The following is a 14,699-nucleotide window of genomic DNA, read 5'->3' as shown; positions in this document are numbered from 1 at the left end:
TGGCACTGAGTCAACCATCGCAGGGACCCATCCCTGACCACGATGCTCAAGAAGGCTGTGTGATAAGTGGTTTCAATAGCACGGCCATGCCTAGGTGATTGTGAAGTACTTGCTGGTAGCTGCAGAACTGGCTCCGGGTTGTCGAACCTGTCCTCCTGTTATTTTACTTGTACTCTTAATTTATTTAGCAGATCGATTGTTCCCATCCAGTGTGTCACTATTTTGATGACTCCCTCAGAGCCTGTGGATGGTAGGGGCAGATGTTCTTATTTATCTAGGTCTCCCTTACTGTCTTGCTCTCATGGTAGTTTTTGCCTTCAGGCCAGAGGCCTGCTCATCAAAGGCAGACATGCTCCTTGTTCCTACATTTGGTGAATTCTCTTTTGAAACTCACTATGATGTTTCATTCAGTGGTGCCCCGCAGCAGGAAATCAGTCGGTGGTGGTTGTCTTAAAGGAAATTGAGGGCTGCATTCAGTTGTAATTCATACTGCTAGACCGTCATTTTTAGGAAGAGCGTGCGGGAGAGATGTTATGACCATACAACGCCCTTAACTGCTGATCATTTTTCATGGCTGATGAGAAATGCTTACTGCATTAGGTTCCAACAATTCTTAAAAAGGACTGTTCATTTTTGTCCTGTGGCTGAATTCGTGCACATCAGTGACACTTCCTTCCTTGGGGCATGGGTGAATATTTTTGTACCTCTGGTTATGCAAAACCATCCTAGGTCTCAAGACAACGTGGGTGGGTATTTAATTGATTCAATTTACATATGATTATGCAAAACAGCTAAGCAATTCAGGTAGAACCATTTGTCAAATTGAGAAGGAAAGACACCTTGAATATCACCTTGTGTTTCCAAATGGCTTCCTCCTGGATACGGAGTGACCAGAAAGAGTGAGTGGAGGGTCCGGGCTCATCAGCCCTTCTCCTGGATGGATGGCCCCCCACACCCAGCACCTCTGCGGAGGCAGCTCCAGCTGTGGGGTCACAGACACATAGGACCTGAGTGTCCAGCATGTCTCTCTTTCATAATTCTGTGCCTCTTTGAGACAAGAGGTGGTTTTATTTATTTATTTATTTATTTATTTATTTATTTATTGTAAATGTGAGTTTTTGTCTTCCTGCCTGGCAGGAAAGCGCCTGGAAAAAGGATTCTGCGTATTAGTTGTGATGAAAAGGAAGCAAGTTCTCAGAGTGTCCAAGGGGCAAAGCACCCCCTGTCCCCTCCCCTCCCCAGGGTAACCTGACAACAGTGATTTCTGTAGGTGTTTCAGGCGCCCCTTTGCAAGATGTTTATTTTGAAAACCACTTCAAAGACTTCCTGCTTGATTAAGAACATTCGCTGAAAGGCTGAACCACAGGAAGTTGTGGAATTGGCCAAATCATTTTAACTTTAGGAAAAGGATAAGGTGGTCAAGTTCATTATGAACTTGATTCAAAAATCAAGGCAACTGGAATGAGCTCGTGATGGCTGGGATCAATACCAGCATGCTGAGGAAGGCAGGTATTGACAGGGAGTGACCTTGGCAGGACAAGAACGCCACCAAGGCGCTGTGACTTATCATGGAGACGGGGCTGCTTTAAGAGTGCCTCTGATTTCTTTATTGCATATCGATTTAGCCAAGGTGATTAAATTCTAATTGCTAAGGACAAATCACAAAAACATTAGCCAGAGCAAAAGAAAATCAAGTGAGGGGGGTGGAGACCTTTCAGTAATTGTGCCCATTGGTATTCCTGACAGTTTTCTAAAGATGATCCAGATCAAAAAATAATTGGGAGGTTCAGTGAAGGCCAGAAACTAGACGCCGTTAGAAATACAAATGCAATAATTATACTCTTCTGCATACCTCACTATCCAAAGTAATGTATAAAACTCCTATTCATAACATTTAAACTTTAAGTGCTTCCACCTGGAATTAATAATTGGATTTTTAAAGTACCTTTAATCCTTTTCACAATATCAGACAATATGGAACCCTCCCCCCCAACATTGTATTATGAGAAATTTCAAACATATAGAAAAGTTGGAAGAATTATATAGTAAACATCCTTATACCTCCCATTTGCCATCTACAATTAATATTTTGCTATATTTGCTTTATCACATGCCTAGCTATCCTTATATCCATCCATCCATCCACCAGTCCATCCATCCATCCACCCATCCATCCATCCATCCATCCATCCATCCACCAATCCATCCATCCACCAATCCATCCATCCACCCATCCATCCATCCATCCATCCATCCATCCATCCACCAATCCATCCATCCACCAATCCATCCATCCACCCATCCATCCATCCATCCATCCATCCATCCACCAATCCATCCATCCACCAATCCATCCATCCACCAGTCCATCCATCCATCCACCAATCCACCCATCCATCCATCCATCCATCCATCCTATTTTTTCTGCATTTTGAAGGATGCTGCAGACATCAGTACAACAAAGAATCTGTGTTTTACACCAGAGCCCAGGTAACTCTTTTTTCAAAGCTTGTGTGCAGCTGTGATCACATCTCACCTCCTGTCACCTCTCATCTAGAAAACCAGGCTCATCTGACCCACATTTCAGGCTTGTTGTAACAAATAAATAAAATAATTGCAATGTTCCTACCATAAAGGGGTCCAATAGATGGAGCTCACACTGCTGTGCTTACTAAGCAGGAATGATTGTTTTCTTTGGACCGAATGAAATGAGGCATCTGAGGTTGGCATCAGTTGCATCGGATGGATTCATGAGCATGATCCGCAACACCAGTGATGCTAACCCATGCTCAGTTTCCTTCCTTCAACAGGAGTGAAGACCCCCTCACCCTGGGCCACTGGCACGAGCTGCATGTGTCTCGCACAGCAAAGAATGGGATCTTACAAGTGGATAAGCAGAAGGTGGTGGAAGCAATGGCAGAGGTAAGCAGGACATGCGTTGGCGGGAACTGGGTTACTGGTTTCTTCCTGTCCTGGCGAGAAGAGCAGCAGTGTAGTGGTTAAGTACATGGACCCCGGTGCCAGGCTGCCTCGATTTACACCCAAGCTCCCCACTGGGCAAGTTACTTAACATTTCTATTCCTCGGCTGTGAATGGGGTAATAATGGGGGAGGTCTCTTACGGTTGTTGCGAGGATTAAGTGAGCTAATACGAGTCTGGCATTTACAAAATTGCCTGTCACCCCCACCCCTACCACCAATCCCTGCCTTTGTTCGAGTCAGTGCCTAATGTAGTAGGTCAGGACACGGACTTGGAGGGCAGGGCAGCGGTGTGGGGGGGTCACACACCTGACAAGAACACAGCTCTGATGCCAGGCTCCTGGGTTGCCGATCTAGCTCCATTACTTATCAGTAGTGTCAACTCAGATAGGTCGTTTGACCTCCAAGTTTGTGTTTTCGCATCTATAAAATGGGGATAATGGTGATGATAATAGGGCCTAGTTCACAGAGTTGTGCAAATTAGAAAAGCTATATATATAAAACACAATGGTACCCGGCATCTGGTTAACACTACACAGCTTGACTTATTATTAGTTAATTGAGTACTCTTGTGACCTCAGAGCACAGAATTTCTACTCAAGTTTATAACTTTCATCCATGATTTTGTTTCTAAGGCCATGTCCAAAGAAAAGAATATTTTTAAGAAGAGATAAGAGAAATTTGTTTTAAATTATAATCTACTAGGATTCTTTACACACAAAAAATTTAGTCCCCCTAAAACAGAGGGGACTTTAGATTTTCTACTATTTTAATTCCCAGCAGTCCTTGTTCTGTACATCTCCAAATTTAAAGAGGACATTAATGAATGTGGGTATTCTGATAAGAAAATGGATTGGTAGAAAAAAGAAAAGGAAGAAAAAGAGACTTTTGGTGAGGAAAGAGGTATTGGGGTGAAGAAGAAAAAAGGAAGAACACATATGTTCTGTGGTGGGAGGTCCTGTCAGAACCAAGGACCTCCTCAGGATTAGAAGAGTCCCAAACTGGGTTCTGCTTCAAGAGGTGAGCACCCTTCAAACTTAGAAAGTGTTCTATATGTATTTGTGGAAAGAAGTAAGGAAGGAGAGAGGGAAGGAAGGGAAACAGAGAGGGAGTGGGGGAGGGAGGAAGGAAGAAAGGGAGGGAGGGAGGGAGAGAGGGAGGGAGATGGATTTTAAAGGGAGAACAGGAATCACTTCTGGTATGAGCCAGAAAATTCTAACAGCTGAATTTAGTCCAAGATAGAAGTAGAAATTCACAGCTATAGACTTGACTGTATGTTGATTTAATATAAATTCAAAAAAGCATTGTATCTCTGTAGACCTTAGTTACAAACATTTGTACCAAAGGAACAAAAGTTCAGAATGGGGATATTTGAAGATAGTAGGGTTAAGGCCTTTGATTATAAGTAAGGAACTCTTCAGGACATGGTATGTACCATTGGAATTCTACAGGGAAGAGACAACACAAAGGTAAAAACCATACCTCAGAATTTCTATTGCTACCATATCAGAGAATGAGAATTAAACCAGTATGGTAGAACCAGTGCCTCCCTATTGGCTTTTGGAACAGACCGAAGCTGGAGTGCAGCTCCCACCTGGAAAGCAATATAAACATGTGGGTAAAGGTGTAGCTATTCTGGGTACATGTGAGGTGGTTTTTTGTTTGTTTATTTTGAGGTAGCGCTAAGACAGGAGTGGAAGTCCCCATGCTTGATCTCAGTGAGTTGAGCCTTAATCACATCTTCCCCGGGGGGTTTCTGCCCCCCAGCTAGCTGCCCATACCATGTTCAAAGGCATGGCTGACCCTTTTGGTTATAGAGCAATGGTATTAGGAATAGTGGTCTTAGAGCTTAGAGATGGATGGGGTTAGCGAACACTTCTGGGGGTTAACCCACGACGTTGGCTCCTAAGTGTCCACACTGAAGCCGAACCGAACCTTGGGTTGCTCAGCTGAGAAATACCAACAGTCCAGGGTTGAGTCTAAGCCAGACTTAAAGAAGGGATGTGCTTCTGAGGGCTCCAGAAAACCCCAACCAGTGGCTTTGCTCAGATTTTCCATCCACTTCCAGCTAAATAGAAGTGGCAGATCTAGACACGAAGCCTCATTTTGGTGGGGTCTATTTGCTTTTCTCTTGCGGTTCCCCATGGGTGGGGCAGCTGCGGGCCTGCCTCTGGTCAACAGGAAGGAGGTGGGGGAGGACTCTGATGAACAACCAAAAGGAAGCAGATCTCACCCCAGGAGGCCGGGTCCCGTTCCCTGGATACAACTATAACTCAGTCTTCAAAACAGCCTATTTCTCTGAAATCCCTGTGACCCTGCAGCCTTCCTCCTTTCTTCTTATTAGCCGATTTGAACTTTTGGGTAAGAGCTAAGACGTGACAGTGATGGGTGCCTGTGGGTGTGTGGTCACAGCTGCTGTCTGGGGCAGTATTCCAGGCAGCCACTAGAATTCCTGAAAGCTCTTCCGCTTCTTTGATGAGCACCGCCTCCCCCCAACCCCTGGCCAGTTAAATAAGAACCCTGGAAGCTGCCCGAAGGTTATTGACAGAAGGCTGTGCTGTCTGTATTCCAGTCGAGACCTCCTTGCCGTTACCTGGCTGGACCTGGCCACCTGAACACTGTGAGCATCCCTTGAGATGGTGCACCTTCCTCTCTGCCCTCCCTGTCTCCCCTTCCCTACTCTGACCTGAGCCATATCCATTCTCCTCCCTCTGGCCTGTGATCTGCCTAAAACACAGATAGGACTATTTTCTCTCTGCGTAAAGCTCACTGCTTTTGGGGTACAGGGTAAATTTCTATGCATGCAGGATCTGGTCCCTCCTTGCCTCCGCCCTATACCTACTATTTCCCCTCAAGCCCTGACTTTGGCCAGTTTCTACAATTCTGACTCTTCCTCGACCACCTCACCGACTCTCTGGGTCTAGGGCAGGATATGGGACACCCCCCGCCCATGTGCATCCAGAGTCACCGGAACAGTCCTTGCTGAGCTAATCCCACCTGCCTGTGTAAGCCTCCGGAGGGCAGGAACCGGGTCTTCCTTATTTCCTCTTGTTTGTCCAGCATTTAGTGCCTGGGACACAGTAATGCCCAATAATATTGGTTAAATTAATGACTAAATGCTGCTACTATCTATATTTCTTTTTACCATAAGTAAGAGGAAACCTGACTTACGTTACCTAAAGAGTATTCATCACAGAGATCTCAAATTTCAATGTATCTCTAATTGTTAGAACATTTTAACTTTTTGCTTACAGCTCATATCTGAAGGAGTTAACATTAAATATTACACACAGCTTAATGCCTAGCCCACGCATGAGAGTTTAGGCTGTTGAAATAACCAGTAACAGGGAAACCTCTGGGGGCTAACATGGGAAGTTTTCTCAGAATTTGGAAGATAGAAGAATTTCTCTACCCTTTGTAGTTGATAAGAAGGAATGCCTCCCACCCACCACGCCTTCCTTTTCTCTTGGCCTAAAGAGGTTCTCTCTTTACCACTGCCTAATATAACAATAGCTGGTCAGACAGGAATGCTGATTATGCATCCAACTGTGGGCAAAGTGCTAAGTAAGCAGGATCTCAGCCTCCAAGAGAGGCTAGACTGTGCCAGCGTCAATCACAAACAGCTCCAAAATATCAGCAGTTCCAGTAAGGGCTTATTTCTCACTTACATGTCCATCCGTGGTCAGGTGCAGCTTTTTAAAAATATATATATTTTTTATTTATTTATTTGGGGGGTGGGCAGAGGGAAAGAATCCCAAGCAGACTCCCAGCTGAGTGTGGAGCCCGATGCAGGACTCGATCTCATCACCCTGAGATCATGACCTGAGCCAAAACCAAGAGTCAGATGCTTAACCAACTGAGCCATCCAGGTGCCCCTGGTCAGGTGCAGCTTGAATCTGACACCCAGGCTGAGAGTCCACTGTGAGCCCCCCTTTCTGGCTCTGAAAGCTTCCGTGCAGAAGTGATTCATTTCTCTTCTGCCTACGTTTTACTGACTGAAGCCAGTTACCTGGCCCCACTCAAGATCAATAGATTGGAGCTGATCTTCCTGTAAGGAGAGGGGTGCTTCTGGAGAAGTGCTGAACACTGGTGGGCAGTCATGCAGTCTACCACATGCACTATGACACCTCTCTGCAGTAGATATTAGGGCTCTCATTTTATAAATGGTAAAACAGAGTCTCAGAGAGGTTACTATACTTACAGACATTCAAACAGGGGGTAAGTGGCAATGCAAACCAATGTGGAAGTCCCACCAGCCTTTTGGGGTGAGTCCCCAGGGTACTAGGTCTACCAGTTGGTAGTCTTGACTATCTTTTCTGAAGCTATACCGTGTTTTGTGTCTACTCTGTTGGCAGGGAGGCTTCACACAGATTAAGTGCAACACGGACATTTTTATTGGTGGAGTCCCGAATTATGATGACGTGAAGAAGAACTCGGGCATCCTGATGCCGTTTAGTGGGAGCATCCAGAAGGTACCAGCTTTATTTGTGCGTGTTTGTTGTATGACCTTGTCTACTGGCGTTGGAATTGAGAACTATGATCGGTATAATCCCATGCCTCCAAAAAAGAAGCTTGGAGAAAGTTTTGAGGTTTTCTTTTTTTAAGGCTAGCAACAGAGCTTTCCAACCCTACTTTCTTATAACTTCTGCCCCAGGGCCTCTGTCCAGCAGACACTCCATGAATGCAACTCAATGAAGATGAATCTTTACAGCCAATCCACCAGAGGATCCGGGCAGTGCTGAGGGAGGGAACAGGCATCAGGTGGCCGCAGATGCTTCTAGCAAAGGGAAGGAGGCGAATGGAGTCTCCTAGCAACTCTTGGCTCTGTGCTTCTCTTTGGGGTTACTATGCAGTCGGCTCAAGTCAAGAGCCAACCCCCATCCCCACTTCCACCCCCATTGCCACCCCTGCAAGTTAGCAGTTGTTGTTCATCAATCATGTAACCAAGCTCTTAAGAGCATAGATGAAGACATCCTTCCGTAGAAGGTTCAGAAAAAAAAAAATGCTTCAGCTAGTTAAAGATACAGGGCACTGACCGCACTCCTATTTGTCTGTTATTCCTTCTCTTGGGGCTGCCCGTGACCTCTCTGGTTATGATAACATGTTTTGTCTGTAACAGACAGGCAGGCTGACTCACAAAACCAGATTCCCAGGACCGCCAAACCCTGGGAGAAAAAAGATTTGAAGAAAGGCATATTCGATTCCTGGATATCAGCTTCCTCCTGTTTTCCTTTAGCAACCAATGGTGGGCGGTGGGCCACTGATCCTTTCTAGCCTTGGCATGAAGCATGAGGGAGGGTAAAATGAAGGAGGCCAGTGAAAGGCGGTCCTATCGTGATTTACACATCCGGGCACTCAGAAAGGCCCCACGGGGCTCTGTCCTTCTCTGGTATCCCAGCGTGGGTCCCACAAAAGGGACCAGGCAATACTTGCTGACCCTGATGTGTTTCCCTGTGTTGCTGAACAGTGATGTCAGTGACACCTCAGCTTAGCCCATGGCCCCCATCAGCGGGGTTGGCCATGTTTAATCGTGTGTTTGAAATTCTCACTTAGAAAGCAAGCTGAGATGCTAAGGGGCCTCACTCTCCCTCCCCACCTTTGTCAGGCTTTGCCCCTCTCCCCTTCACACAACACACATAACCCGTTCCTCCTCACCTCCTGGAAAGGCCACCCTCCCCTCCCAGGGGCTGAGTCATTGGCTGTGCCATGTCCTGCGGTGGACGGTAGCATCTTGGCTTGTCTCAAATACGTATGACTCCGTTTCACAGTCTTTCACTTGGAGCATGAAAAGGGGATGAGTATAGAAGGATGCTGGCTACTTTCTCGCAGCTTGTAAGATTCAAAACTGGGGGAAAAAAGTGTTCTCCCAACTCTCCCGACACCCTCCAAGGACTAGGCAAGCCTGTGGAACCATGCATTAGTGGCAGGAAAGACCATGGCTAACCTCTTAGAACCCCCTGCAGGGCAGAGGTCTTTCTGAGAGGTGTTCCGTCTCCAGGTTCTGCAAAGCCTGCATGACACTGAAACACCCACAGCTCAAAATAAACACACTCTCCAAGTCAAGGGCTGAAAACATTTGCATCATTTACTTGGGGCTGGAAAGCCCAGTAACTTCTCCCTATAATTCATCATTTTTCCTAGAGCCCCACTGCAGGTAAAAGGGGGTGATGGCAAAGGAGCTGTCTTGTCCGTGAATTTGCATGGCAGTACTAAGAACTTTTTTTCTTTTTTCTTTTTTTTTTTTTTTAATGGTGGGGAAGGGGATGTGGAGAGGAAGGGAATCCAAGAGTGTCAGGGAGCGAGGGTAGAGGAGTGGGTGGGACAATCGGGGAGTCCCAGCTGATGTAGCTGTAGACTCCCTGGAGACCATTGGCCAGAAGAACACAGCAATACAGGGAGAAGCTTCTCCCAGCCCCACCGCCAACCAGGAGCCAGCCATCAGTCCCCCTTTGATTCCTGCCTGTTTTGTATTCTTTCTTCCTCGGTTTTACAGCAGCACCTTTCAACCTTGGCTGCATTTTAGAATCACTTGGAAAGCTTTTTAAAAGTGACTGCTGACTGGATCCCACCGTCAGAGATGCTGATCCAACTGACCTGCATGGGACCCCGGCATCAGTACATTTCTTAAAGTCCCCCAGGCGATTCTAACAGGCAGCCAGGTTGAGAACTCTCATTTTGTATTAATGGGACTTCTTTATGACCCCCTGGAATCTTCCAGAGCCAGGGGATGCTTTCCTCTCTGCAGATTCTCCCAAGGGCCACAGGTAGTCACTTCGGTTCCTGTATCGCTTTTACAAGGCGATAAAAACCGGATCTGGACCCTTTCTCTTTTACGCAAGCTCCCTCAGCACGCGTCGTGCAGGTGCGGGTACGAGGGAGGCTTTAGCAGACTGCAGAGATGTGTTCCGAGTGCCTGAACGTCTTGACCCTCTGTCCCCTGCAGATCATCCTGAACGACCGCACCATCCACATGAAGCACGACTTCACGCGGGGCGTGAACGTGGAGAACGCAGCCCACCCCTGCGTGGCGGGGCCCTGCGCGCACGGGGGCAGCTGCCGGCCCAGGAAGGAGAGCTATGAGTGCGACTGTCCCCTGGGCTTCGAGGGGCTGCACTGCCAGAAAGGTAGGCACTGTGCTGGGGCGGGGGGGAGTTGTGTCTCCGGGAGCACAGGGGACAGATCCTTCCGGGAGGGGCTGGGAATCCCGGGACAGCCATGTGCGTGGTTTTGGGCAATGAGTTCAGGAACATATTAGGTGGCATGTCACATGGTTAATCATTCTATTAAAGAAGAGTTATAGTGCCGAAGTACCTCGGTAACAGTGGGGCGTCTTCCCTGGGAATCCCCTGATGGTCTAGCATTCGAAAGGTTAAATCATCGTGTAGGGGGGCTTCCGCGACGCCTGCCTCTGAGCCATGCCCAGAGCCTATCCTGATAGGTGGATGCCTGGGCTTTATAGGCTGATAACTGTGTTGACCCCTACCGGCGAAGGCAATAAGGAGAGATCTGAGAAATCTTGCCCAGTACAGAAAAATATAAATTCTACTAAAGGATACATAACCTTCTGTAAAGTGTTATTTTTCATGCTGTTTCCTCTGTGCCTGGGTTTCCTCATCAGTAAAATGGGAATAATGATGCAATAGTGTCTAGCACAGAGGGTGGTAGCATAGATTAAATGAGGTGATGCATATTCCTGAGGAGAAGGCCTATTAAGTACTCAACCAGTACTCACCATTATTGTTGCTGGTGAGAAAAAGAAAATCCACTACACCTGCTGTGAACTACTCAGCTTCCAACCCGCCCTTGTCTGAAAGCTAGAGCAGGTCACAGGCCTTGAGTCCCTACTGGATGGAACTTTCCACCTGCCCTAGGGAGACAGAGGCCACGGACCTGGTGTCTGGAAGAGGCCTACCAGTATATGGTCGTCATGTTGGGCCATTGGATCTTTTTGTTTCAAGTATCAGTATGGCCTCACCTGCCTGGGAACTAAAAAAATGCATCAGGCCAAACTAAAAAAAAAAAAAAAAACAAAAAGAAATAAGGCAGTGAGCCTAAGTGAAGGGATGTGTTCTCTCTCTTTCCCATCTGTTTCCAGGTTCCTTAACTTTATCAGAATTAGGGCTTAGGAGAAGATGGTCAGTTACAGGTAGATGCTGCGGTGTATGGAATAGTAGGAGAAGTTGTTTTGCAGCAGTCTTGGGAAGTATGAATGCTCATTTGCTGGTTGGCAGCCTGCATAGTATTCTATTTCAATGAATTTTGAAAACTGCATGGCAAATTATAAGAAATATGTTTATTAACATAGCTCACCCTAGTGATGAACCTCTGAAGAAGAGTGATGGATCCATTTCTGAAAGATCCCGATTATAATTCTAACAAGCAAATTGTTGTTTGGCTAATAGCGTGTACTTGCGGAGATTCAGTTCAAGAGTAGCCCATTCTGTTTGGAAAATTGAGTTTGGATTTCACACATTAGTGTTTGAGTTTCCTGGGTCTCCAACTTTACCACAGGCAATTCAGGTTTCCTCCTGCCTTAAATGCTCACCTTAATGGTCAATATATAAAGCCCAAGGCTTACATGAACGTTTAGCTTTGAGAATTAGAGGAGGAAGGGCAGGACAAGTTGTGGTCTCGTTAACCCTCATTTTCTGCTGCAGAACATTAGCCGTAACAGATATAAAGTGCTCACGTTTATAGCTCCATAACTGTGGGTTCGGGTTCAGTGAGAAGCAAGTATCACCAGCTTGAAGAGTCAGAGCTCCAGGGAGGGCCTGGACCTCCTGGCACGACCCGAGGGAGTGGACAGCGGCGGGGGGATCTGGGGGGCGTTTAGGCCTCTTTTTCTGGAACATGCTAGGCTCGAGCCCAGAGTAAAACCCAGGTCGACTATCAGCTCCCCTCGTGTTGTATCAGTATTTCCTTATGCTTTGAAATAAAGATAGTGCTTCTACCCAAACGGCAGTTGTTACCCCTCTAGGAAGGCTTCCGTCGGGGGGGGGGGGGCGGGGCGTGGCCCGTAGCAAGTCATTTCTTCTCCTGTTTATGGCTTGAGAGCATTCATGGGAGACTGGGCGCAGGTTAGGGCCATTAAGGACAATTTTTTCCAGGCCCCAACGGGCACGCGGTGGCATGCAGTTGTCACGTGGACTGCTGTAATACCAGCGTGAGCATCTAGTCCCGAGTGAGGATTGGAAAGGGAAGGAAGAGAGGTGGGCAGCTATACTATTCCACAGAAACACAGAAGAACATTCTAAAAGTTTGGTTAGATTCTTGGTGGGAGAGACCAAGAATGCTCAGAAGCCATCCTTGGTTGTCAGGATGAGTCCTGACAGGTAGACAGGAGGGTGTCTTGTCCCATCCAGCAAGGTGACACATAGCTTCCTCTATTTAAAAGTTTGGATTTTTTTTTTTTCCCTCCCCGATAACCAGATCATCTCTCAAAAGCAAGAACCTACTCTTAGTTTCCCCTCCGGAAGCTAAAGTGGTCCTTTTACCTTGAGCAACCCACACTGCAGAAGTCACCAGCGCCAGGCCTTGTTCAATCCATACCACCTTCCCCGCCAGCAATTTAGCTCTGGGGGTCCCTGCTGAGTCTGGTTTTCTCTAACCTGGTCAGGGAGTTTGTGGCACGCAGGTGATTTCCACTAGGGCCCTCGTTGGGAGATTGGCACCTCTTCTCGCCTCTTGGTGGCACAGGAGGGTTGGAACCAGAAACTCTGGCCCATCCTGGAATGGTCTAGACACCCAGACCATCACAGTGGTTTAGGGACCTCCCCCTTTGTCCCTGCAAGGCTGAGCCCAGACAGAAGTGCGCCTCGAGCTCCCACTGAGCTCCTCACTGCCCCCGGGGCACTGTGGGCTCCCTATAGCACTAGCAGCTATGGAAAACCGAACCTCTCCGCCCCAACCTGCGGAACCCACCAGGCCAGGAGAAGCCAGTTCTCCTACTTCTAACTGCAGATGCCTAAGGAAATCATAAGGCCTGACTTCGGTGGTCCCCTGCCCTCCCATTTAGGGGCTCTCACTCTCAGGTGCCTTCTGCTACCTAAATCTAGACACCCCATGGAGCACCCCAATACTGAGACCCCCTTCTCATCGCCCCAGGAGGGTGTTACCAGGGCCTCCCTCCTCGGAAAAGGTATGCCCCATCCTTAGGGATTTCTTTTCTCTTTTGCTCTACTCTCATCCAAATTTACCCATCTTGCATCCGGTCCCTCAGAGTTCTTGTATCTAAGTAAGTTACTAGTAAGTTAAAGCAGAATTTCACGAAGCTCATGTACAAAATTAGGTTCTAAGAAATATCAATGGCTGTTTTGAGCACATATGCAAAGACAGACAACATACGTTCACAGACACAAAATGGGAGTGGGGGTCTGTGGTCAGGTAGGCTTGGGTAATCCCGAGTAACCCCAGTTTACACAGCTCTCTCTTCGGGGGGCTTCCTGGCACCTCGGCTATGATCTGAGTGTCCCAAGACGAGGATAGAGGATGCAGCTGTCTCCCAGGGCTTCTCCCAGCCAATAGCACACTGGCCATTTGGGAAAGAACTCTGAGCCCTTGTCCACCCTTCCCTTCCCTGCATTACTGACCAGTTTGGACTTGGAGCGTGCAGGACCCATCACGCCGCTAGATGGGGGTGTTTCTCTGCGGAGGAGAGCTGCTCCGCACTCCAAACTGACAGCGAGCCGGCCTTGGGCCCACGGTTCTCAGTCCTGCAGGATCCGGTCTTGCCTCATCATTGCACACCTTCCACAAACACAACATTTCGAACATTTTCTATTGTATTTAGTCAATTCACAGCACCTTGGGAGGTCTGATTTAGATGATGTTACTTTTTCTGGTCCCACTGTGTGAAAAAACAGCTTCAGTAAACACAGGCCATAATTTAAGAAAACTCAGTATATAAAAACACAAATGAATACAGCATATTCCTTATGCAGACTACAGGGACCGTTTCTTCCTTAGCACGTTGTATCATTCAATAATGGAACAATGTGGGGATGTTCAGCCTGGATGTTGATCCTGAGAGGGTTGAAGGCTGGTCCTGGGAAGGTATTTGGTGATTGTTACTCCGGCTACGGAGGCAGCATCATGGAACCACGAATTCTGGACCAAGTAGAACTGTCCTGCAAGGGAGGGTGCTACCCTGTGGATGAAGGAGCTGCTTGGGCCCAGCGGCCATCCATCAGGATGCTGTTGGGAAAGTCAGGTTACAGCCCCCCCAGGCCCTTCCTTCTCTGGGGTCCTGTAACTGTAAGAACGAGCCAGCACTCCATCAACTCCTTATAGTCTGTTGGGAATTTCAAGTCCCTCAGGTGGAAAATTTGCCTTGCCTGGCTTGGCGGCTGCTATTCATCGGGGTATTTTTTTGTGTCGGCAGATGGCACAGTCTTTTAGGTATAAATGTGAAGACGTGACAAAAACACTTTTTGATTAGTGCCTTTGCCGCAGAAGAAAAGACGATGTAGAAAAAATTGGGTTAGGATAAAATATCATCATGTTTACAATATTTAAATAAACTACAAAGGGCTGGAAAGGGCTAGATGGTCGCTTCCAGCTCTAATGTTCTAGTACAGAGTTCATATTTATCCATAGATAAACTGCCTGCAGTGAGTATATTTTCACCATTGTATATTCAGTCGGGTCCTTTCTGGAGGCTTCCCCCGCCCTTTGTTAATCACAGAATGAGCAGGGCTCTGGAATCTTGCAGAGGGCCGGTGG

At 47.3% G+C, this 14,699-nt stretch overlaps 1 protein-coding gene across 3 annotated transcripts in view; it reads left to right on the top strand.

Annotated features, from left to right (window-relative positions):
• Positions 1-14,699, top strand: part of EGFLAM (EGF like, fibronectin type III and laminin G domains) — a 185,071-nt gene that overhangs the window by 153,336 nt on the left and 17,036 nt on the right. For all 3 annotated transcript variants that reach the window (XM_088023705.1, XM_088023704.1, XM_088023703.1), the window contains 3 exons: positions 2,811-2,922; positions 7,334-7,450; positions 9,922-10,102. In XM_088023705.1, the coding sequence (XP_087879831.1) occupies positions 2,811-2,922; positions 7,334-7,450; positions 9,922-10,102 (410 nt within the window). The remainder of the gene's footprint in view (positions 1-2,810; positions 2,923-7,333; positions 7,451-9,921; positions 10,103-14,699) is intronic.

The sequence above is a fragment of the Eumetopias jubatus genome, unplaced genomic scaffold (assembly GCF_037043125.1).
Source record: "Eumetopias jubatus isolate StellerSeaLion01/CBP00866 unplaced genomic scaffold, mEumJub1_p1.0 scaffold_5, whole genome shotgun sequence".
In the NCBI taxonomy this organism is placed as follows: domain Eukaryota; kingdom Metazoa; phylum Chordata; class Mammalia; order Carnivora; family Otariidae; genus Eumetopias; species Eumetopias jubatus.
The sequence above is the reverse complement of the archived record's forward strand: the minus strand, read 5'-3'. Positions and strand labels throughout refer to the sequence as shown.